This window comes from Solenopsis invicta, chromosome 14 (assembly GCF_016802725.1).
Source record: "Solenopsis invicta isolate M01_SB chromosome 14, UNIL_Sinv_3.0, whole genome shotgun sequence".
Taxonomy (NCBI): Eukaryota; Metazoa; Arthropoda; class Insecta; order Hymenoptera; family Formicidae; genus Solenopsis; species Solenopsis invicta.
In genome coordinates, this window is record NC_052677.1 from 8,787,288 (window position 1) to 8,813,741 (window position 26,454).

The window sequence follows — 26,454 nt, forward strand, 5'->3', positions numbered from 1 at the left end:
CGGTATATAACTTGAAACGAAATTGTTCGCTCGAAACGAGCCTGTTAAATGATAACAGTTCCATCTTGACGCGCTCGTTAATACCGGCATAGTGCGGGAATCGCACGGGACGAATAGCATCACGTGGCGGGGTGCACGAGGACAAACTTTTTTATAGGGAAAAAAAAAAAATGAAAGAACAGCGCGCAGCATCCACCTCGGAAACGGTTTAGCTCGGGAATTGCAGAGGATTTGACATTGACCAAAAAAAAAATTTGTTGAAAAACTAAAATATTTAATCCGATACGTTCAATTAAATGCTGAGTTGATTTAGTTAATTCTCGATTAAAAAATACCAATGATTGACAATGAATAAGCTATGCTGCACTGAGAAAAGAATTATTGAATTTTAATAAATATTTATTCGAACAGTACTAATGAAATATTTACTAAGTATTTATTTAATACAAAATTATTTTATTTAGTACACTAATTTAAGTATCATTTTTTCTTATAGAGTAAATATTTATATTTAGCGTAAGTAACTATTTTATTAAAACTATTCAAATAAATATTTATTAAAATTTTCGAATTTTTTCTCTCCGTGTACGAGCAATATTTTTCCATACAATAAAATAATTATTGAATCAATTCAATATTTAATTGAACGTGTCAGATTAAATATTTTAGATTTTCAATGAATTTTTTTCTCACTGCAGATATTGCCGACTAGCGGACTTGAAAGTCACGATCGTGAAGAGGAGAAAAGTGAGGGGGAGAGAAGGTGAAAGAATTCGATTCTGCAAACAATAAAAATAAACGTGCAGAGAGCGTGAATACGATCGTGTGGATCGAGCGGATCGTGATGTTCGCGATACGCGTGCATGAGTGGTCGCAACTCGGCGCGTGTACGAAACGTTTATCGGGCTGTTGTAAATGGCATTTCAACTCATCCACGCGTTCTCCGGATATCGCCGAAGCCGCCTACCTCGCGGAATCGATACAATTATTTGCGATAATGCGACCCGATTTGTGTCACGGGGTAGCGCGTCAACCATCGAATTTACAACTAATTGAAACGTCCTGAAAAGCTCACGAGACCGAAAATAATCTTTCTAAAAGTTACGTGTCGTCCGTCAAATTGTTTTCAACACGCGAATCCGGCTACCGTTTACGCGATAATCGATCGCGTTAAATGTTGAAAGCTCGAACATTGGAATTCACAACAGAGCGTACAAATTTTTAGTTGGCTCTTTTACAGGCTTTTTTTTGTTGAAACCTCAATATAAATTTATATCACATCGAAAAAATATGAGACACGTATATTTATTTCATGAACGCCAGCAGGGATTTAGAGGTGCGAACCATCAACGATCTCCTCTCAAATTTCGACAGTTGAAATTTTTCCGCAATAAATGCTATTATATAAGCTATGGAGAAGGCAAAATTTGCCGCCGACGGGACGTTTCACCTCTTTAAACCTTGACATTTTATAGTAAAAATACGTCTCTTCTTTCTCGACACTTGAGAAATTTTTGTTTTGGCTCGAACAAACAAAAATACGCGTGGCTGCTAAACACGTTGCCTCGTCTGGCGCAGAGAATCAACGAAAGACCCGTCGGAGATACAACTGGAGGTAATCTACAAATAGATACGTTCCGTTTAATCGATGTTGACGCCTTTGTGGAAAAACATTTAAATAATGCAGCAATACGCTTTTTATGCAAACGCGATTGACCGATGCAAAATGTGCCAGTGGTCGTAAGCCGTATTGATCAGCCGCGCCGACGCGCCACTTCCGTTAATGCAGACGCCAAAGAGAGAGAGAGAGAGAGAGAGAGAGAGACAAGGCCGATACCGAAATTCTCCGTGTTACACATGGACCATTAATACTGGGCGCGTGGCATTCCGTTACTATATTCCGAGATGCCTATCCCGACGATGGAGGCAATCGCGGCGTCATGACATCCACCCGCCCCATCGATCACAGTTAAATTACCTGCCGCGCGCCGGACAGGCCGGACTTGGGTCCAATGACAGATCGCGACCATGAGAATCTCGAGAAAAACGAGACGCCCGCGTCGCGCTAAACAACAATTTGGAGATAAATATAATAATTAACGAGGTAACGCAACGCGCGCGCGTGTCAGTTTCGCGCCTCCCTGTCGCGTGTACGAATACCGGTGAGCTTTTCAACCGTGAAAACACAATTTTCCATCGCTCGATTATCGTGTCGTTCGTAATTGATTGCCGTCGATGTATAATTGATAACGCTCATCGTCAAATTGCTGAACGTGCGTTAGAAATAAAGGAAATGCGTTTCGCCGATACGTATCGTTGCGCCGCAAAAAATTATCCTGTGTCGACGTGTTTCTCTCAATCCCCGCAGGGCCCGATTTCTTCGTAAAAAATGCACAAGCCCGCCATCGCGCGGACCGAATGATATGAAAAGTAACGCGCGCGCGCGCGCGCGCGCGAGCACGACACGAGCTGCCGGAAACCGATTCGCTTTGTTCGATTTGTAGAAAGCGTATGTTCGAGTCTATCTAGCGGAGCGAACCGTGACAATTTTTTTTTTTTTACTAGAATCCTGAGATTTCGGAGCAGATCAAAACTATATAACGCAAAACACAAGATCGAGCCAACGAAAGAAGAGAAGAGCCCGCCGACGCGTCGAACCTTCGACAAATTCCGACCCGCTCTTGGGATTACGCCCGACGCAAATATCCAGTCGCGTTTTTGAAGCTAACGCAAGTCAGCTCTGTTATCTTTTACTCAGGCTCTCCTGCAATACGATAATTATAATAAACGAACCGTTTTATACCTGGATCCTCGCATTTCTGCAAGCACACGGAGCTTGGCGCGTCGTCGCCGCGTCGTCCTCTTGGACCGAGCGCGCTCTCTCGCGGCCACTCTCGGCCTCAACGGTCGCGTCGGTAATCGAGAGATCTGGTTCGACAGCGCCTGCGCATGGTGGACCCCACGCGAGTCGCGTTACGTCACGGATACTTTCGAGTCGATAACGACGTCATGACGTATGATCTCGCGCCCGTGTTCGCGGGGGAGACTCGAGGTGATTCCTAGCAGGTGACTCGACAGTGACGACGACAATTACGCACTCGATCAAATCGATTTTCAGGTGGGTCGTCCTTACATCGTCCATCGGAGCGCACCACACGGTCGTGCGAGAAGAATAAGCAATAAAAAAAAAAAAAAGAATTAAATAGAAGGAAAGAAAGAGCCGTCTCGACGGTGCGACCCGGCAGAACGATAGTGTTGTAGAGGTTCGTCGTGCCAGCGACAGACGGCTCTAAAAGCGGTTGTAACGTGTGTGTAGTGCGCGTAGTTGTCGGCCGTCGAATGGCGTTCGAAGCGAACGGCGGTGGAGGCGCATCGTCGGCGACTGGTCACGTCGCCGTGCCCGCCGCGACCAATCGGCGGCCGCCGGCGCGTCCCACGTGACCGAAAAAATCGAAATGGTGGACGTATCGGGACGCAGGATCCCGTCGGAGACGAAGGACGATAAAGCTGGGCAAGGGCCCCCGTGTGATCCGTGTGATCGGTGATCGGTGGTGACCGTGCGTGAATCTGCGCGGCGGGCAAGCGTGCATATCTCGCGCGAGGTGTGTGCCGCGGCGGCCGGAGATTAGATTTAGATTCGCCGCGATTTAGAGCGCGTCCGCGCGGCCCCCCAGGCCGGTGCGCGCTGCGGATCAATCCCTGCGACGACGACGACGACGGCGACGACGACGACGACTACGACTACGACGACAACGACGACAACGACCTGCTGCTGCTGCCGATCGCGCGCACCGACCACGGCAAACGTGTGTTTACCCCAAGTGTCAACTCGCGTCCGTATTGTACGGTGCCCGTGTCCCCAGGGCCGACCGCTCGACCGAGAAAAACGGAGGCTGACGTCGGAGGCGCGCGCGATCAGCGTTTGTCGCGAGCAGCGGGCCGGTCGGCGACGTGAGCCGCCCGCGCGACTCTCGGGAAGCGGATGCGACAAGGAGAGAAGGCGATCGCGATCGGACGGATAGAAAGAGAGGGCGAGAGCGAAAGAGAGAAAGAGAGAGAGGGGCTCCTCTCCACGCGGCGACAGCAACAGCAGCAGCAGCAGCAAGAGGGTCCTTTGACCCACAACAACAACAGCAACAACAATGCCCTGCTCCCGGAGGAGGACGATGCGTCGCGATCAAGGAGGTAACGACTGCGAGTGAACGTACGCACGCACGTATGCACGCGAGCAAGCGAGCGAGCGAACGAGCATACACGCAGCAGCCAGTCACGCATGCCTCGCAACGATGCATTCCTTCGCGGTGATATCGCGTGGCGCCTCTCCGACGAGAGTGATTCAGCCTGCTCCCCCATGCTCTTGCTCCATTTCAGTTTATCGCGCTGACGTTCGCTCGTCGCGGCGCGGTCCGAACCTCCGCTGTGCTCTGCTGATTGGCAGGCATACACGGTCCGTGACCCACGGTCAATCTGCATGGCGCAAACCGCGCGCGTATGTATATCCAAATGTCACACGGCCGTGTGTCTCGACGACTCCCCTCCTCTCCTCGCTCGACCGCGCCGAAGGAACGAACGCAATCGCGATATCGCGATATCGCGAAAACGTAAATACACGCTCCCGCGGCATTCCTCTCGCACGCGAACGCGTGCGATCAATCCGTGTCGCGTCCGTCTCTGATTTTCGCGAACCCCTCCCCCGAGAGCGAGAGCTCCTGGACAACGCGACGACACGCGCGAATGTTTCCATGCGCGGAGAAACGTCCGCCGGGGTACAAAGTGGGATATTTTTAAATTCGACCGTGTCGAATCGTCGTCGACTTTGCGGCGCGCGCGACACGTGCGCGGTCCCGACGGCGTGTCCAAAATGAGATACGTGCTGGACTGCTGCGTTAAAAGTGATCGGAAAAGTTTTATTATTCTTATCCGTCTTCGCTTTTAATAGCCATTCTAATAGCTGTCGTCCTCCTACACGATTTGCGATGTGCGTTCTATCTTGACGCGCTCGTTTAAAATAGAAATGCAATGCACCTGTTCCATTCTCGTTGCCGTCGCACGCACAGACGTTACATCGTAACTAAAGTCAGGATCAGCTTATTTTATACGCATGTAACACGATCCGTATCGATTATAAATTTTAACCCTTCCTGCAGCGTTGAGTCAAGAATAAAACTTTTATGTCCCTCTCTATTAATGTCATATACATGTGTTGTATCCATTTTTTTCAGATAGAACACTTTTCTGACTTAGAAAAAGCTTTGTGCAATAGATGGAAATGATACAGCCGCAACTGCGTAAACTATTGCAATAAAACATGCTGAAATACTCAAGAAGCACGAGAATATTTACAATACGCTGAAGACCTTGGATTTTTGTCAGAAACAAGGAAACTATGTTACTGCCTACCAACAATAGCACACCCACGCTTGTCACCTGTTCAGTGAATGTTGTGATAGTAATTTAAATGCTGTCAGAAAGAGGTTGCAATGAACAGTCCGTGTTAAACGCATGATATTCAGATAAAACAGGCTATTCCACAACTCTAAAAATACTCTAACTCCTAATGAACAAATCAGGAACAAGGACCTATCGAATTGACTGAATTCTACTAAAAAAAAACAAGAATAAAATATTTCTTTAACGACTCTATTTTATTACATTAATAATTATTAATCAATGATTGGAATACTCTCTACGATATATTGACAAAAACCTAAAAATAATTTCAAAGGGTTTTACAACTCCTTACTGATATGCATTACAACCAGAAGAGAGAGATACAAATTTTTATTTTATATCACACAGATTTATTTTTAAAACTTAAGTGATACAAAGTGATACAATTATTTTTTGAAACCTAGCCAATTGGCAAGTGTATTTGGCAAGAATAAATAATTCAGATTGCATCAAAAGTATATTAAACTTAACGCGTGTAAATAATCATAAACATTGACGTTATATTGTTGCAAGCTTGTAAAACAAAATGTATAATAATTATTTTAAACGCTTGAATCAGTGGTTGTACATAACGAGTAAACAAGAAGAAGGAGAGACAACGTATTTGAAATATTATATAGATGATAGAGGACATACTTGCTAACCCTCTTCGATACAAGGTACGCCGTTAGACTGACTTAATTTATATATAATGATTATTATAAGGATTATTTTTTATCTTTTTTTATTTTTATAATTGTGATCTCAGGGTTAAAAATGGACAACAGTGGATCTGGAGTAGTGCAAGTATTTGTGGGTGAATGGAGCCCCGAATATGAGGCACTTTCCATTAAAGCCACGAAACAAACTTCGTCAGCTGAGATAGTAGAATGTATTATTGAAAGACTCGGACTGGTTGACGCTTCCGTTTCGAATGGCTATGAGTTAGCAGAAGTGGTAGGGAATTCTGTTGGGCAGGAATGTAAGGAAAGAAGACTTGGCCCCGCCGAGTGCCCCGTAGCACTCATGTTACTGTGGCCAAAAAATGATACTCAGCAAGAATACTATAGGTCTATATTATGCTTGGATATAATAATTATGCTTTATTATTAATCGTTTGATTTAAAGTATCTTTTCACAAAACAATTTTCATCCTTGATTTTTCAGATTTTATCTACGAAAAAAGCAACCAGACTATTTATGGTCTGACAGTAGATTTCCTATGGATCCTCAACTCCTAAAGGACTATTTTAATAGATTCCTTTATCAACCACGTGACAAGGAATACCCAGATTTGTGCCAGCTTCCAGATCTGAATGAACAAACGCTATTGGATAATCTGAGGGCAAGGTTTTTGGCTGGCAACATATATACTTATGTTGGCAGCATACTAATTGCCTTGAATCCATTTAAATTTTATCCCATCTACAATCCCAAATACGTGAAATTATATCAAAACAGAAGATTGGGTCCAGATATACCTCCTCATATATTTGCCATAGCCGATGCAGCTTATCATTGTATGCTTAAGGAGAAGAAGAATCAGTGTATCGTTATTAGCGGTGAAAGCGGTTCTGGTAAAACGGAATCAACGAATTTCTTGTTGCACCATTTGACAGCACTTAGCCAAAAGGGTTCGCATGGCAGTGGTGTGGAACAGACAATACTCAGCGCTGGACCTGTTCTGGAAGCGTTTGGCAATGCAAAAACGGCTCATAATAATAACAGCAGTCGCTTTGGAAAATTTATTCAAGTAAATTACAAGGAAAATGGAATGGTCCACGGGTATGTTCTACGGCAATATAAACGCTCTAAATATAAAAACTAAATGTAAAACATAAATGACCTAAATATACATTTTATAGTGCTGTGGTTCAAAAATATCTTTTGGAGAAATCAAGGATTGTTTCTCAAGGACGAAATGAAAGAAATTATCACGTGTTTTATTATCTGTTGGCTGGCGCGAACGAGCAAGAGAAACAGTTATTGCACTTGGAGAGCTGTGATCGGTACAATTACTTAAATAAAAGCGGTTGCTACGGACTGGAAAATATCGACGAACGACATGAATTCTCGAGATTAAAACAATCTATGGAAATGGTGGGCTTTACAGCAGAGAAGCAAAGGCGACTCTTTGCAGTTCTATCAGCAGTTCTTTTGTTAGGTGATTATCGAATCATCCGTATCACATGCGTCACTAAAATAACTCTACATTCTTAACTTAGGTAATGTTGAGTTTCAACCGAGAAAATCATATCATCATCACGATGAGGCTGTAGGTGTTAAAAATCCAGAAGTAGTTGCATTGATATCGGAGCTTCTCCGAGTTAAACAAGAAACTCTGTTGGCTGCACTTACCGCCAAACGTGCCAGAGCTTCCGGAGAGACTTTAGTTATTAACTACAGACTTCCCGAAGCGATTGCGGCACGCGATGCCATGGCAAAGTGTCTGTATGGAGCTTTATTTGATTGGATTGTATTGCAGGTAATAAAAGTGCCTACATTTACGTAAACAATTATGGTTATTAACTAAAATAAATCATTTCGCTTGTATTAGGTGAATCATGCTCTGCTTTCTAAAAAAGATACTCTCAGAGATCATCAAGGAAATAGTATAGGTGTATTAGACATATTTGGCTTTGAAGATTTCAAAACGTGCAACAGTTTCGAGCAATTGTGCATCAATTATGCGAATGAACAATTACAACATTACTTTAACCAACATGTTTTTCAATACGAACAACGAGAATACAGAAAGCAAGGAATTAGATGGACGGATATAGGGTACAGCGATAACTCCGGATGTCTCAATCTCATCGAAGGAAAACCGAACGGTCTCTTGTGTGTACTTGACGACCAGTGCAAGTTAGTTTTGTCGTTTGAATACTGATTGCTTCTCGAGCTTGTGTGAAGTTTAGATGAAATATATATATTTCGAATATTTGACTTTGCTTTGCAGCTTTCCTGGTGCAACGAACGAGACGTTGTTGCAGAAATTTAACACTGTGCACAAAGAAAATCCGTTTTATGAGGCACCGCAGCGTCGAGAAGCGGCGTTTGTTGTACGTCATTATGCCGGTGCGGTCAAATATCAAGCTGCCAATATGAGGGAAAAGAATCTAGATTTGATGCGACCCGATGGTGTTGTCGGAGTATTGAAAAACTCCTCTCTCGCTTTCGTGCGGGAATTAGTCGGCGCTGATCCAGTCGCCGTATTCAGATGGGCCATACTGCGAGCCTTCTTCCGCGCTCACTTTGCATTTCAAGAAGCCGGCCGAACACACAGACATGGTAGAGGTAGGTGTATTAAATTTATACATTGTCTCAATATATCGATTAATAGAAGGGATTAATATTATAAAAAAAAATATATATGTACTTTTTCTTTCAGTTGATGGAAACAAGACGTCTGTACAAAACAGATACAGGATACCCAACGAGAATTTAATAAGGTAACGCGTTTAAATCTTTTTAGCTTTCTAATTATAAATAATATTTTTATATATGAACAATAATAACAAAAGTATAAAACGCTTTTACCTGTAACCTACATATAACAAAGCAAGATATAACATCAAATTGAGATATAGTATTAAATTGAGAATTGTGTAAGAAGAAAGTGTTTGTTGCGCTTGTTTTTTTGGACATGTTTGATCTGTATGTTGTCTCATCTAGAGTTTGAATCTACGTTGTGCGTCAGTAATACATGCATCAAGCTCTGTGATAAAGTTTTGGTATTTATAAATTAAGATAAATCTTTTTATTATATTTATATTGGCCATATGTCTTTTATCCCTTTGTAGCCATCTTGTGACGTTGTCGACAGTCAATCTAACTATTAACCGAATTGCGTAAGTGGTCTTTTGATCCACTGTGTGTGTAATTTTCGCAAATGTATTTTGTTGATACATCCCATGGATTTACAACAAATTAAAGTATATTAGTATATTTATGACAATCAATCTTAGCTTCAAAAATAATTTAAAGAACTTAAAATATTTATTCTGAGCAAATTTGTAAATCCATATATTTTTGCTCCAGTTATGTGTGTTTACAGATTTTATTTCAATTTATGTTTGCACCCCTCATGTTATAGCTATATAATTAGAATGCAATTTCCATGACATTTTCCATACAATTACATTCTATCATTGTATAATGTTTCTCTTGTTACTGTATCTGGGCATGATTTATGACGCAAAACTGAATTTCCTTTTATATACAGTTCATATCAATCATCTCATTTTTTCTACTTTTATACTCGAATCATTCATCACAATCGATGAAACATTCCCTGAAAACATTATATATAAAGTTGAATACACACCACCGAGAAAGAAATATATTAAAAATGATTAATGAATAAGTTATAAACGATAATTAGTTAATCGTAAGGAATATCGTCGGTCGACGAAATAATTAAGAACTAGAAAATTTTTCAGTTCACACAAACATACTCGTCCATCAAGTTATCAGAAGCAACGCAGTGTATGTTTACCACCGGCTACTACTCCTTCTGCCACATTATCTTCTATACAAATAGAAAACAACGACAGTATAAACAACAATCGTCTATCGTGGCCACAATTTAGAAACATTAATCAGACGCAACACCCATCAAACGTTACGTCGACGAAGGGCGGTTATATATTACGGGGCAGGGAAGACCAGTCCCATATTAATAATAAATTCAGACGAGATATTCACACACCGCTAGAGAGGGTGCTTCCAAAAGACGAAGCAAATGTCATGGAACGCGCTAATCAGATTGTCATGTATGTAAAATGTATCTTCGATATATTCATTTAATAACATAATTTAAGCTACAAAAGAAACTTATTGATTTACATGAATCAAGATTAATACGTGCTCTATAGCGATTCTGGGTGGTGAAGGGTTTCCTTTTTGTAGGTAATAGCATTTTCGTAAGTTATCAATAGTCAAAACTGTACCGTGGCTTTATCCATTTATCTTAACTTTTCAACGACATATACCGCTGCTTCTTTTAATAATTAAACAACATCATATATCATAGAACCATTTTTCATTAGATGTAGATTATCGTCAATCTCGCAATTGTTTTCGACATGTTTAATAATGATTGCTGCATGCTGAATGTTTTACAACACTATTTTGAAAAGTAACACAATTTTTACAAAATTTGCATATATCTTTTTTGTAACTACTCTTGTGACCATGAATAATTGACAACATAGGATACGAATGTCACATGGAACAATATGAAAATTTGTTTTATTATAATTATAAATTAAAAATAATATAATTCGTTGTTAATATTTCATTTGTACCATCATCATAACACTCGTCTATCATCTATTTTCTATAATATTGAATTAGTTATTATCCATAAGCTTGCTATGTTTCTGATTATCTTTTCATACTGTACTATATCAATTTTCTACTATTTCTTATTTTATATATATCATATTAGATATTTTGTATATTAGATAGATATATTTTTTATTTACATATAATATACTGCTGGTAGAATGTGATTAGATTGTAATTTCTTCTCCTGTATACATATAAAACTGTTATCAAATGTGTGTACTATTTGTACATAGATTTGTACATTTTTTACATAATATGATAATAACACAGGAGAACGAATATACATAATGTAATATGTATATATTACAAATGTTAGCATCGGAATGTTTTACAGGAAAAATAAATCGTTCCGGCCAAGGGAACGCGGTAAGAAAGGTCTGAAAAATCTGCAAACTGTTAAGACACTCGCGGGAAGAACTCAAAGTTACGGTACTGGGCCGGGAAAAGCCAGAAAGCAGCCTATGACTGTTTCCGCACAATTTCAGCAGAGTTTGCACAGTTTGATGGACACCCTGAATCAAGCAAATCCTTTCTTCATCAGATGTATTAAGAGCAACGCCAATAAAGTATCAAATGAATTTGATGAGGAAACGGTGCAACGACAGCTACGTTATACGGGCATGTTGGAAACTGTCAGAATAAGGCAGGCCGGTTTCAACGTGCGACTAACGTATGAGGAATTTATACAACTTTATCGAATGCTGCTTCCTAAAGGTCTTCTGAGCTCACAATCTGACGTGAGGGACTTCCTATTGACTCTTAATCTCAACAGAGATAATTATCAATTGGGTACCACTAAGGTCTTCCTCAGAGAGTCTGAAAAGATCAAGCTAGACATTGAACTCCATCAACAAATCATAACGAGCATTACCACTATACAGAAATGGTTCCGCGCTTGTCTGGAAAGGAGAAAATTCCTCAGATTAAAGAATGCCATTGTACAAATACAATCTTTCTGGAGAATGGTCTCGGCGCAGCGTCTAGCACAGGTTCTTCGTGCAAGAACCGAAGCTGCATTACATATACAGACTGCCTGGAGAATGTACAAACAACATAGCTGGTTTAAAAAGTTGAAGTCGTGCGTAATTACCTTCCAGGCGTACATCAGAGGAAACAACGCCAGGAAGAAATTCAATGAATTGAAAAAACGAAAAAGATCTTTACCAGACAAAATTCAAGAAGTCAAGAAAATTCAAGAGTACAAGGAACTTGTATATGATAAAGTGTGCGCCAAAGATAGCGAAGAGTAAGTACAACGTGTACATATTACAATACGATATGGCTAACATTATTTTACATTATTTTATTTTAATGTACAGGTTATTCGCGGAAGATCGAAGTCTGACGGAATACGGCGAATCACCGCGAAAAATAGAATCTCCAAATCGACTCACATCATCAAGGTATGTATTAGATTTAGATTCAACAATTCGGCTTTTGCAAAAGCTTATAAATCTTTTTTTTTATAGGAGCGATAACGCGTATCGAGACAGCGCTTTGGATACAAATATCTCATATTCCAAACGAAAGCTCACTCCGAACAAGCGAATTTTGCGCGATGCACCGTTGAAAAATACTGAAATGCATCATTTCGACGAGATTACAGAACGTAAGAGTAGTCTCGAGAGTTTGACCAGTCTAAGGAGTTACGAATCTCAAGCCAGCGTCAACAGTTCTGAATCGCAAGAGAATTCCGGCTCGAGGCCCGTGCCGAGTACGAGGACAAAACGCACTGATCATTCGCTGGGGGTTGTAAATTTAATGAACGCGTCCAGTCGGCTTTCTTCAACGAGTAGAAGAACTGACAGTTCCTCAACGGGCTATAGCGATGGCGAGGCCGAAAGCGAGACACCGAGCGCTGTACAAAGTGCTCCACCTGTTTTCAATACGAGTCCACCATTCAGTTCGCGCGACGTCAAGCACCATCCTGCCAACGTGAACCTGACGCACAGTCCAAATTCGGATATTTGGCGTCGTAGAGTAGACTATTCGCCCACCAATTACAGTGACTATTTCATGTCGGTACCTCAGAAAGCAACCATTACCCGTTCTGCGAACGTTTCCCATTACAAGAATATGACGGATAATGTTTTCGAACAAGTCCGACAAGAGAAACCCAACGAAGCGGCAAACTATAATGTCAAACTTGACACTAGCGATCGCTTCGTTCAGATGGAAAGCTTAGCGAGCGGCAGACAACAACGTGGACTGAATGACAACAACCTAACTAATGAACGAATGGAAAATATTCCAATATCACCGGCAAAGCGAGATCAAACCAAGCACGGATCTACTAAAAATATTAAAGATCTTAGCTACTTGCGGCGACAAAACTCGGAAGGAGATACTGCGATGAAAGTCGTGAACGTCAACGACGACAGTACTTTGAAGAGCACTTTATTAAGAGGATCATCTCCGAAAGAAAAGAACTCGCATTCAAAGGAGAAATACGAGCCAGATGTGCCAGTGAGAAATGCAAGACGAAATAGACCTTCGAGAGAGGTTCAGTGTCGATCCATGGGCGAGAGCGTAGTCGAAACTAACATGGAAACGCGAAATCTGCTTCTGGGTACGATTAAAGAAAGCGACTTGAATAAAACGACAAACGTGTGGTCTCGGAAAGAATACCCGCACGAGACTGCTTCTCGATCCGTTACGGATTGGCCCATGAATAAGAATGAAGCTACGTACAAGGTACAGCAACCCGGTAAACGCATGAGATCCAACGCGATAACGACTCTCGAGCTACGAAGAAGAAACTCGGATCCAGCCACGAAGATCTCAGGTCTAAGTGAGGATAAAATGGGACATGATGCCAGCTCGAACGATCTGAAACTAGCTCCTGGCATGAATCTTCTCGAATGGAAAGGTACTAATGTATTTACTTTGGCCGGTCATCGTTTCCGAAAAGTAGCAAGGTTTGCAAAGGATGACGTATGCGTGTGTTGTCATGAAAAAATGGACGCGTTCGTGACACAAGGCTACAAATGTGTCGACTGCAAGCAATTGTATCATGTCAAGTGTATTCAAAACGGTGGAGTGTTGAAAATGCCATGTTTATTGGCCAATACACCGAACAGACGAAAAAATAGAAAACCACCGCGCACACCGTACGATACTACGAAACAAACGGTCGCGTCCAAGTTCAATCTAACCGGCACTTCAGCCTTCTCCGACAGCACTGATAAGATCATCTCGGACGCTAAGGAGTTAGCGCTGATGCAAGACTTTATCACTAAGAAGATCTATAAAATGGAGAGTCAAGAGGAAGGACGGAAACCAAGCGAGGTGGATCGTGTTTTCAAGCAAGCTCTTAGGAAATTCAAGGATGACCTGGTGATCACATACAGCGTCGCTATACAGCAAGGCGTAGAAGGCAACATCAAATACACCGATTTAATCGCCAATTTTTTGCATGTTATGGAAACTGTTTGCAAACAAGAAAACACAAGGGAAGATTTCCCTGTAACGATGGGTGTGAATGCATTCAGAGGCTTTATGAATGAATTCATGGCGATGATTAAAACTGAAGCTCTCGAAAAGCAAAGCAAGAGTAAACGAAAAAAGGAAAAGAAGCGAAAACAGGAAGAACCTATACGACACGGCAGTCACATGTTCCAGTTGACTATTATTAACATACCCACCGCCTGCGAAGTCTGCACGTCTTTCTTCATGTGGCCTATCGAGCGAGGACTTGTTTGCCAGAGTAAGTAATCCATTCGCTTAATAAATTTGTTTTTACATTCCTCTTCTCTTTTCAATGATTGTTATTGTAATAAAATCATATTTCGTTTTTAGATTGTAAATTGACATGCCACAAAAAGTGCTATATGAAGGCGTCGGCAGAGTGCGGCAAAGACGGTTCTCTACCTGAAACGAATTCACGCAAAGTATTTGGTGTACCTTTATACAAGTTGGACTGCGGTGATGGCAAAGTACCACTCGTAGTAGATCGATTGATCACAACTATCGAGATGCACGGTCTCTATACCGAGGGTATATATAGAAAGAGCGGCGTCAGTTCCAAAGTGAGAGAACTCAAAATGAAAATGGACGAGGGCGACTTAGAGAAAGTGGATTTTGAAAACTATCAAGTGCATGTTCTAGCAGCGGTGTTGAAGAGTTTCTTCAGAGATATGCCGGAGCCGCTGTTAACTTATGAGTATTACGATGACTTTTTGCACGCGGCAAACTTAACGGATCCGCACGATCGAATCAGCACGCTTTTCGCCATATTGAAGAAATTACCGAAACCCAATTACGATCTGATGGAACGCCTGATTGTTCATTTGGCGCGAGTAGCGCGACACGAGGTGGACAATAGAATGTCACCATCAGCTCTAGCCATCGTTTTCGCACCGTGCATTCTCAGAACGAACAGGATGTTGCCCGCGCAAGATTCTCTTCAAGACGTGGGCAGGCAAACGCGTTGCGTCGAAACAATTGTGCAGGAAAAGTTGAGAGTAGTTAGGGCGACACTAGCGGACATAAATACCCTCGAGTCTGCTTGTCACACAGCTACTCATCGACTTTCCAGTTTACGATCGTCCAAGATCTTTAGCCCAGAGGAGTTGAACGTAGCTGCCTCAAGTGTTGCGGGACGGGCAGTTGCGATGGATCGCGACAGGGATCGAGGAGATGAGGAGGAAGCGCTACTCGTCGATCACATACAAGAGATCCAAAAAGAAAAGGCACTCTTGACATCTACTCTACCCAGTCTAACGAGGGCTTCTTCGGACGATGATCTTCTCATGTCAGCTACGGATCTAGACGATGGATCCCTCGATGATCTTCTCCCATCTTCTGGTAAGTACTTTTTAAAAATTTATTATAAATGATTATGTGATTTGATCATCAATTTCTCCAATAAACTTATTTATGTTGGCAAAGATTTATATAAGAATTGTGCGTTTAATTACTTCTTTGTTTCACTGAGTGGTTGATTTTCATTGGAAGACTTTTTATTATCAAATGATCAAAAAACTCTTAAGATAGGTACTAAGATATAGATAGGTTTCTAGGTTTAAGCTCTTTTACTTTTATTAATCACAGACGGACTCGTAAGGAAGAAGCCCGTTCAAAGGCAAAGTTCAGCAGACAATTCGTTTCCGACGATTATCAATATGGACGACGACATGGTAATGGTATAAATAGCGTCCGTGAATACGTTAACGTTAATTCTGAATGATTGTAACAGTCCGACAGATGATGCGAAATATCGTATTAGGGCAGAGAATCAATAACTTTAATTGCTGGTCTTTTTAGCCAATTATTGTGTTGAGACGCATTAGTAATTATGAATAGCTCGTAATTTGTTGACTCCATAAAAAAAAGGTTTAATTGTGCGACTGAGATAATTCCATTCTCTTATCGAAGTCAGTAGAGATGTCTAAAAGTATTTCGTACAATGTATAATTAGGAAAGAACTGCACAAATTTTAACTTCGCCTCATGATTTTATTCATAATGCATTCCTTTTTTTAAAGACTGTCGAAGTATTTAGGCGCAACGTTTCGTTCATCTGTAGATCCTAAAAGAAACATTAATGCGCCGCTTTAAACATTTTATATAATATATATATATATATATGTAAGAGAAGAAAGCACAGAAAAACTAGAAAGTATTTAAAGAAAAGCGTACTGCTCTTAATATACATACATATACACACATATGTATACATGTATATTAAGAAATTTTCGCTTATATCAAAGTGATGAGGGAGTCATACCGAATTACTTGTTTTTACAAATTTACGTTCATAAACATATAATTTATTGTTGCACCGTGTTGCAATTCTCAGCAAACGTTCTTTTTTTACGGAGAATCTTTTTAATATATGGTGTGTAGATGCGCTGTTCCTTTGTAATTATTCGTTTAGCTTTAGTAGATCTGCCTTGAAAACCATCTCTTCCCAAAGGATCTACTTGTCACGTTCGAGTAGAATCGATAATCGACCGTTTTGAATTCCTGCGAGATGTTTTTATTGTATTTCGTTATGATGTCTGACGACGATAGCCGGTTTAAAGCGTTAGATTTAGGCGCAGGAATTTAAGGGACGAACAAGAGAGAAAGAGGAAACCAAAACATAGTTTGTACATATTATGCAATATAACAATTTCGTAATAATCTGTTATTATTGTTGAATTTATGCGAGAGACGTTTAACAAGATTATATTTCTATCTGTCGATATTCGTTGTAGGGATAACCACGTCGTTATCGGGTCTCTACCGGTTTTAGTTTCTTCTCTGGATTGATTTTTACTTAACGCGTTTTTTTCTCATGTTCAAGTGCATCCCAGAGACATGTGTGCGTATGTAAATAAAAACGCACACGTTACATACAAGTACTTATGTACATATATAAATTTGCGCACGAGAGTAATCAAACTTTTTCGCTCGAGATTTATTGCATTTTTTAAAATTTTGTTTTAATTTATATGTGTATATGTATACACACACACACATACACATACACACACATGAAATATATGTATACATATATGTACATTACTCAGTGTGTCTTAGATCTTTATCGATATTCTTTTTTTTCACGATTTTGTTTACGCTGTCTTCTTCCTCCATTCGTAGGAATTCGTAACTCATGCCACTTCGTGCGCAATAGTCTAACGATTGGAGAAAATCGACAATGTGAAAGGAAAGTGGGTAAAAGAGATTTCGATCTCGCGTAATAGAAGTCTCTATCCAATAAGGATAATCAGATCAGGTCTCCACTTATGTACCACGAACTTAATTGAATTCCCGTGCGAATTAATAGTTACGCTTGATGATGATCCCAGATATTGGTCAGTGAATTGAGTCCTCCCTTTTTATTTCTTCTCTCGGCCCCGGTTAGCAATCGAATATAACGATATTTTCAATTATAATGGATACAGTAGATGGATGGAGAATTTATCATTACGGGCGCGAGAGTGACCTATATAAATTTTTTATTCATTATTTCTGATCGCATACATCATACGTTTTGTTGCATCCAATCACCAAAGACTCGACGCGCAGTTATTTTTTCATTCTTGTATTTACGTCAATCCAATAGTTTTTTTTTTTTTTTTTTTTTTTTTTTTTTTAATTTGCGTGCATCGTCCGCTTTTTAATACTGAAGCGCCCTATATTTTTAATTGCCTTCGCGTATACTTTAAAAGAATGAAACTTATATTTCCGTCCTCTCTCTCGACTAGATCGACCGTTACGTTTGTGCAGCAGGTGAATATTTTAAGTTTCGCGTATCGGCAATCGATGACGAGGTAAAAACTTCTTTTTCCATTCAATTAAATCCCGTCTTTGAGTATACTGGACTACGCGCGACTTTTATCCGGATAACTTTTAGGATTAAGTCGAATAATTAAAAAAAAAAGAAAAAAGCAAAAAAAAAGAATCGTTCGTTCTTCCAGAGCATCTTATTTTTCCCTCAACTCGCAAGGACCCATCTGCGCGTTTACGTTCGTTTTAAGAATAATCGACTCGGCGATGATGAGTATCCAAGCGATTATCATCACGTCAAATCGATCCTCGATCGTTTTAGACGGTCTCGGGAAACGAGACGACTTTAAATTGCCTTTTTACAATCAATAAGTTTTACGAAGTATAAGCTAAGGTAAATCGTTATGAAATCGTCTTCACTTTGCGTGGGGGGGGATGGGGGGGGGGAGTAAATCGTAGAGTGATATGTAAATGTAACGTTATCTTTCTCATCTATAAAGCCATGACATCGTGCTCGCGATGCACAAATGACTTTAAGCGAAGCGGAACGATCTTAACGGGACAAAAATTTCATATATTATAGAAGATACCTATATATATTTTTGTTACGTCCACCGAATAAGGTTCTAGTGTGTGTCGTCCTACGTTAATATATTAATCGCGAGTGTTAATGCATTGGGATTTCATCCGGTATGCGGTATGTTAAGAGAAACATTTTCTTTTATATGCGACTGATTGTTATTTCGTTGAAGTGTCCTCCGACACATGCGGTTGACTCAAAGTTTGATTTCACTCACGTTTTTTGGCTAGTCCGTTGTTACGACATCGAAATATATCGAATTGTTGATTTATTTCTCATCTGTCCTGCGAATAATATAACCGAGCAATCTATATTCTTTGAGAATTTTATTAGACAGTGGACAGAACGTTTATAATAATAGATATTAAACATAAATCGTTAGGCATAAATTACACACGCACACACACAAACACACACGCACACGCACACACACACACACACACACACACACACACACAACAGACTACTTTGATGTGACAGAACTGAGTTAGTCGCGTAAGATAAAAAAAAGAAACTAATTATCGTTGTATATGTAAAGTATCAACTCTACACAAGCACATACGCTTCTTTACTGTGGAAAGTGCTTCGCTCTTGTGATTCACTCGCGCGAGGTGAGCGAGAAACGAGATTTCCTCGACGTTCCTTACTTACGGAGCGAAAATCTCGAACGGAGCTGTTCAAATAAAAAATTGCAATAAAATCCGCGCCTCTTTTTCTCAAAGTTTCCACCAGCGTGTCTAATTAAATATAATTAAGAGCCTACACCAAGTATACTGGTCCCCGCAAATTCTCGTTCGAGATTTTCGCAGCCGCGGATACATCTTATCCGAGACTGTAAGAGTACATCGGTTGTAGTATCGTAAGGGCAGTGCGCAACAACTCTTCATGACAATATCGTTCCGCAGAAAGTCGCAATTTCCGATACACCCCGCAGCTACTGCAACGACAACGGCGATTCTCGCGCTCTTCTCTCTTCTTCCGTTTCACGCTCTCGTGTGTGCTCTCTTTCTCTCTCTCTCTTTCTCTTTCTCTCTCTTTTAATTTGCTTCGTCGAGTGTTTCATCGCTAATCGCGGACGTGTCGACGAAGCAGCACGTCTACGTTCGATCTTCTCGGTCATCGGGAATCGAGGCAGCAGCGAGTGTAGACGAAAATGTGTCGCGAATATGGGAAATCGAACCGAGATCGATGCTGCGCTACTCGGCCGAATTTTTGAAATACGCTTATTATAAATATAGGTAAAAATATATGCTCGCTGTCACACGCGTGCGTGCATGCGTGCATGCATGCATGCATGCGTGTGCGATTCGTGTTTGATTCCCGTTCGCCAATCGTTCGAAGCTGCATCGATTCCTCTCTCGCTTGAAGACGACTAACAATGAAAATATTCTTGCGCTCTAAATCTTGAATACGTCATGCGATTGACGCGGGTTGCTTAAAAGAAAAAAAAGAACAAAATCCAACAAGAGAGAGACAAGAGAGACAATCGGAGAAGATAGTAGTTTTAATTCTCAATGATCGTTGAGATGTCGCGATATTAATGCTCTTCCCTGTTTGTATCTTGACGTAAATCTAAGAGGACGACAGTGAGCAGGACGTCTGCCGATTGCTCGAATCACATATATCACTATACAGGATGTTTTATATCGGAAAACATATATTTTCTTGTATACTTTGTGCTTATGAAAAACCGACATATAGCTTAAAGTGTATTTTTGATTATAATCTATCTAAAGCTAAATTAAAATTAAAATCAAAATTATTTAGGGGCATAGCGACGAGATGTAGACACACCTGCTCGTTATATTTATATATGTGTATAGCCAGAAATGTACCCGATGGGGTGTACATTAACATTAGTACATTAATCTTGAACGAACGAACGAACTTCCTCAGCGAAAATTTTATCGAGTATCGTAATCCGTTATAATTGTTCGTTACAATTATTTATAAATTTTTAATGTTGGATATCTCGACACGAGCTCGGATTTTAATTTCCGCTAAGGAAAACATCGAATACAACTTTGCTTGAAAAATAAGATCTACGCACTCCTCTTGGAATATTATGTATACCATTTATTTTTCTTTGAACGAGTGTGTATGCGTGAAATATATATATATATATATATATATATATATATATATATATATACATACACACATACATACATGCATATATATATATACATACATATAAATATCGTACCCCGTGTGAATAATGCATATAAAAGAAAATATATAAATATATATATATACACATACACATATATATATTTATATTAAAAATGTGTGAGTGCATACAAGCGTGCGTGTGTGTGTGTGTGTGTATCGTAGGCATTCGCAAAAATGATCGACGGACGTCAGTGTCATTTCTCGCACGACAGCACGCTCGAACGAGAAACGACACGAATCACGTGCACGATGGAAATTATAGACTTTTATTTATACAGCGATGGAACAATTTCGAGAGAGGTATACACGCGTGTGACGCGATAACAAAACGCACGTAAATGGAGAGAAAGCGAAATCTTCTCGACTCGTTATAGTTCAAATAGATTTCTCTCTTTTCTTCCCCCTCCTTCGTTTCGTTTTCTCATTTATCCCTTTTGCGATTTTCATCCTGTATTTCTTTCTTCTCTCTATCGATCGTGATCTACGATTCATTTGGTGGCGAACCATTTGGTTTTTCGTCAAAGGTAAAATCCCCCCGAAGTGGCTTCCGATTTTCTCCTCGCAGTTCCTATGCTCCTTCAAACTCTTTCTCTTTCGTTTATCTCTTCTTTTTTTCGCATTCAATCGCTAATAATTGTTTGCATCCTAATAACCGAGAATCACTGTGGATGAGATACCGTGAAATAGATCGTACGCAGAGAGGAACGATCCAACTTTTTTTTTTTTTTTTCCATCCCGGAGTATTGACGCGGCTTCGACGCGGAGTGTGGTGACCCCGTAAGTCCACGCAGTCCGCGCTTAATTGTTCGGAAATCGATACTTCAGGATGAATCGGTAATGTGCACGAGCGTTCATCTCTGCGTGCCTCTCGAGTATAATAATTTCCGCGAGAGACAAACGTTTTCTCCCGCGCTTCGTCCTTCGTTGATCGTCAAAGAGTCCGCGTGGAGAATCGGAGCACCTTGGCTCGGACACGCTGAAGATGAGAGAGAGTCGGATCGCGTTTGTAAATGGTGACGGCGATGGCGAGACCGTTAAATCGGCCGTTTCGCCGATAAAGAGCTTTATAATCGATCGTAAGACAGGGAGAAGGTAGAAGGAAGGTGAAGAAGGAGGAGGAGAAGGGTCAATCTTTATACCTCCTCGCTTCTTTCTTCGCGCGACGAGGGAAGACGATCGATTTCCGTTCCCACGAAGGAGGAAACGTATCGATCGTCTTCGATTCGATGTCCACAGCGACAATCGTCCACAGATCAAAACTAAACGGAGATTAAGAAGGTGTCGAGAGCGCACTTTCTTCCACGTGCGAATGCGATCCCATTAATCGGCGCTCATCACGTATGCGCGCGTTTTTTTTCTTTTTTCTTTTCTGAGTTCGAAGATTTACCGATTTAGTTCACGAGTCTGTCTCGTTTCACTGGTGTGCCTGTCGGTGTGTACGTGTGTCTCCGAGTGTGTAATTCGCGCCGGTGTGGCGTGTAAGGTCGTGTATTACTGGCGTGGGAATGACGGTGAGCGAGATCTACTTCTTCGTGATCGATTGTAATTTTATATAATATTTGTAAGACAAATTAAATATTATGTACAGCATACCTGACAGTAAATAATAAGTATCTACCTTATATCTCTAAAAAAACTTGTCTATCGTTTCCTTTTCAGGCATCTAGATAATTGGGTGAATTGGTGAGGTGAATTGATAGCCCCGCTCGTCCGGTCACGCTTATTGCGTTAATCTTTATTATTAAATGCAATATGAAAGCTCTCTCATAATTCACGCTTGGCGGAAAGAGAGGGTCGCCGAATGTTCGGCACGCCAAACTCGTTATTATCAAGCCCACTATTAAGCTAACGCATATCGTATGATCTAATTAGGATTTCTGTCAAATAGCGATTGTGAATTAGCACGGATAGATTGGTTACTGTGATCGCTCCCCAATGATATTCAGTGCCTAATTAGACATCGTTTGGGCACGTTCGTTTGCGCCTATTGAAATCGCTACCATTCATGTAATCGACAATTTTAAGCCGAAGCAATAACTGACAATGAGGTATTTCTCACGGCACAGAGCGAAACATGCGACACCCCGTCACTTAATTGACTGCAATAATCAGTCCCCGGAGGATCTATCTCGCCACTGCGTAAATTGATATAATTTTTAGAAAATAACGTTCTGAGAATTACGTCGCATCTCGAGACGAAACACGAAACAGGTCAATTAGCATCGACTGAAATTAATTAAATTAGTCCTTGAATCATCTTTTCCCTTCGATGGAGCTCTTTACATCTACCGACGATTCCTCCTAGCCAATTAAGAACACCGCTTCCTCAGAGATTCCTGAGGGTGGGTTTGCGGCCAAGGAATGGAAGAAATTCTGAGCGAACACCGCCGCCGCGCCGGTCCAGAACCAAAATCCCTCGCAACGACGACAGAACGAACGGTAATGTTCCCCGGCCGACAGAAATGAAATTCCGGTGATTTAGCTGTTCGAATTCACGGGCGCGTGCACCTACACGCAAACACACGTATACGATCCGAGAGCGGTAAATCCTCCCGAAAAATGGTCCGCGCCACTTCTTTCCCCGGTACGTGCGCCGCCCTTTTCGTCCCTTTCGTTCTCCCCGATCGACTCCCGTTCGCCAGGTTGATCCCTTTTTATTGGCACAGACGAGACTTTTGGTTTTTCCGACCATTGATACACTCTTCTTTTCTCCAAACTTGATGCAAGTTACTTTCATTTCCTCTCTTTCCATTTTTTTCCCTATGCACGAGAATTAATGAAAAAGCCAGAGAGAGAGAGAGAGAGAGAGAGAGAGAAATCCACAAGCAGAGTCAAGATTTAGATATAAATTTACTAAACAAGCATGTTCAACCCTCTGCCGATTAGCGCTTCTGAGGCGCGTGACGCGCGCACGCTTGATGACTTACCGCGTCAGAGATCCAAGGGAATTTACGCCTTACAAATTGTACCGCGGCGGACGTGTAAATACAGATCCGACTCGACGCGAACGTGATATTGGAAATATCGACAGTCTCCAGCGCGAGATGGTCTCAATGCTGGCGCTTTTATAATCGAAGCCCGGAGCGGCGCGGGCGGTATGCCTCGCGCTTGTTACGAGCTAGAACGTAAATTAATACTAACTACTTCCTCGACATATCGAGAGCTTTTTATCCTCCGAGGCTTCGTTTTATAAATCAAGAACAAAAGTAAAATTGGACGATCCTGGCTCGATTTCGAGAAGGACGATTATCGAGAGCATCCGACCGCTTGAGAATTCGCGGCACGGTCACGATTGTTCTCTCCGGTTCCGCTAATCGAATTGAATTGAATTTTCTTTCTCCCCACGATCCGGGAAAAGCCTTGGATTCTTTAGTCGCTACTTCCGGAGAGTCAATAAAAATTAACGATTGATTTGGGAAATTAGGGATTCTCAATGTCCCTTGGATAGAGAGAGAACGATTGCGCCCAGGTGTCTCCTGAATAATGGAAGCTATAAGGTTTTTGGTAGTAATATTAGCGCACACTTCTATTTGCGTAAGAACGAGTCTCTCCAAGGTAGAATAATAATAAAAGGAGAAGGTGGTAGGGGGAGAAGAGAGAAACTTCGTACTCGAGGGAAGCTTCGATTGACGTCGGCGTCATCACGCTTGCAAAATCTCAAATGTAGAACGGAAGAATCCTAGTATCCTGATGGATCGCAAATCGGAACTCGACGTCAATATTCCGAGGGAAAATAAGCAGAATGAATTGTCGGTATTTACCGAGGAGCGGTCGCGTCCGTTGTTTACGTATCCGTTGTCTATCGTCTATCGGATTGTCGTTTGGATGACTTTCCATTCCGCGAAATTTGCATCCGACGGTGAGACGGATCGAAGCGCCGCCGCACCGCGTCGTTTCAAGTCCACTGCTCTCTCTCTCTCTCTCTCTCTTTCTCTACATCATACACCCCGGCGTCCCAATTAGGTCGACGAATCTCCACGATTATTCAACAGACGGGGTATTACTGTTTTATTTCGACACACTCGTACAACTTGGAGCGCAACGTACATTTCGGCGTTAGAGTGCACGAGATTGTATACGAGGTACGTCTGATCATAATCGGGCCATCATCACTGTGTTCTCAGGAATACAGTATGAAACAAAGCGGCCCAAGTGCAAGAGGCATCAAAAGCTTATTTTCGATAAATATATATCACAGATGCGTATACTCGACTGCGCGTTTGATCCGATCTTTTCCAAGTATTTTGAAATAAAATATTTTCACTCGCAAATTTTTCGCTTATATTGAGACAGGGGGTAATAAAGAGTGATAGAGGAAATAGTATATGGAAAATACTAGAGAGGCGAGTGACCTCTGTGTGTGCGGAAACTTTTGGCCGGCCGGCTGGCTTCAAGGCAAACTTGTTAAAAATTGATCAAAGGTTAGCCATCTCGTTGGTAGCAATCAAATAGTTACCATCATATGAAGTCTCGCCTGAAAGGGCGTGAGAGAAAAAGAGGGAAAGCGACGATTAAATGTGCCTGAAGAATAATACGACGGCAATTTGGAAAGAATTAAAAAAAAAAAATCGATTTCAACGAAACTATAGTAATTATTTGAGATTGTGTAACGAAAGGGGAGGAGGAATACTAAACGCGTGAGTTGAAATACTATATAATTTTAAAAAAGATGTGAAATTAAAATCTCGGAATTATCGAAGACCCAAGATTATCGATCTATGACACATGAAAAACTGACAGATGCGACATTGCAGTTGAGGCATTTAATCAGCGATCAGTAAATGTTTCGGAAGTAATCGATAGATCGAGATCTCTTTTCCCATCTGCCGAAAAGCTACACATACTTTTATCGCACGAGAGACGACAAGATGGAGAGATGAGTAGACGGCCGATGGACAGGCCATTTAAGGAAGACACGGCGTGTGTGTATGTGGCGGAATTTTTGGGCAGCAGTCGGCCTCGTTATGCTGGAAAATCTGAAATCGATTGGTGAACCCGGCCCGTGTCGGCGGGGCGTCTGCGCGACGCAGATGTCGACGCAGACGCCGAGGTTGCTCGTCAGGTCGATAGCGCCGAGCTCTGGTTAAACTCCACGAACGAACTTCGCCGATGGTCCGTGAGGAAGAGAGCCCCCGGTCCGTGGCTCCGTGGCGCGAGGTAGAGGAAGGAGGGCGGAGAGTAATACGGAATGAGTGGAGTGGTTCCGAGAGAGGCAAGAGGGAGATGGAGAGAGTGGAAGAAGAGGAGATCCTTGCTCTTCTGGGGGCTTTGCTCTTTCCGTCGGCATTGCGTCGACGAATTAATTACGGATATGCGAAGCTTAGACTTTCATTTAATTTCGTTCTCTACCTCCTCATCGAAATCGGGTCGAGCCGATCTTCACTGCCTTTCTCTCTCTCTCTTTCTCTTTCTTCCCTCTATCTATCTATCTATCTCTCTCTCTCTCTCTCTCTCTCTCTCTCCTTCACCGCGATATCCGATTATCGAATGTCGGTCTCATGTCAAAGAGAAGAGAGATCCGATTATTTATTTCCTGCCTTCGCCGAGTGCGCGATGCCGCCGTCGAGGCAGCGTTCCGTTTTGTGTCAAGTTACGATGGATTTCGAGAAATAAACCGAAAAATAAGATGGAAGTTTAGGTAGAGCGAGATCGATCTCGGTTTACGTCTGCATGCGAGTCTTCTGTGTGCGCGAGATAAATAAA

The 26,454-nt window shown here is 41.4% G+C and overlaps 1 protein-coding gene across 5 annotated transcripts; it reads left to right on the top strand.

The window, feature by feature from the left end:
* Nucleotides 1-3,430: 3,430 nt before the first annotated feature.
* On the top strand, nt 3,431-20,326 carry LOC105194477 (unconventional myosin-IXa). Of its 5 annotated transcripts, none has more exons than XM_039457026.1 (16): nt 3,431-4,185; nt 5,223-6,110; nt 6,200-6,500; nt 6,598-7,215; nt 7,296-7,594; nt 7,656-7,915; nt 7,988-8,295; nt 8,390-8,727; nt 8,822-8,882; nt 9,234-9,281; nt 9,873-10,205; nt 11,117-12,028; nt 12,102-12,185; nt 12,252-14,488; nt 14,581-15,588; nt 15,835-20,326. In XM_039457026.1, the coding sequence occupies exons 3-16, from the start codon at nt 6,208-6,210 to the stop codon at nt 15,930-15,932; spliced, it is 6,897 nt and encodes a 2,298-aa protein (XP_039312960.1). In that variant the 5' UTR covers nt 3,431-4,185; nt 5,223-6,110; nt 6,200-6,207; the 3' UTR covers nt 15,933-20,326. The 5 variants fall into 5 exon arrangements, with proteins under 5 accessions (XP_039312960.1, XP_011157700.1, XP_025992442.1 ...); XM_039457027.1 differs by lacking the exon at nt 3,431-4,185 and adding an exon at nt 4,212-4,489 and having other exon boundaries at nt 15,835-15,932; XM_011159398.3 differs by lacking the exon at nt 9,234-9,281.
* The last annotated feature ends 6,128 nt before the right edge of the window (nt 20,327-26,454 follow it).

What these genes read in the sequence shown, in the direction of transcription:
- LOC105194477 (XM_039457026.1), top strand. Translation starts at nt 6,208, where the DNA reads ATGGACAACAGTGGATCTGGAGTAGTGCAAGTATTTGTGGGTGAATGG. An exon ending in GAAAATGGAATGGTCCACGG is followed by an intron (nt 7,216 to 7,295) that starts GTATGTTCTACG and finishes TACATTTTATAG; the next exon opens with TGCTGTGGTTCAAAAATATC. An exon ending in TTGATTGGATTGTATTGCAG is followed by an intron (nt 7,916 to 7,987) that starts GTAATAAAAGTG and finishes CGCTTGTATTAG; the next exon opens with GTGAATCATGCTCTGCTTTC.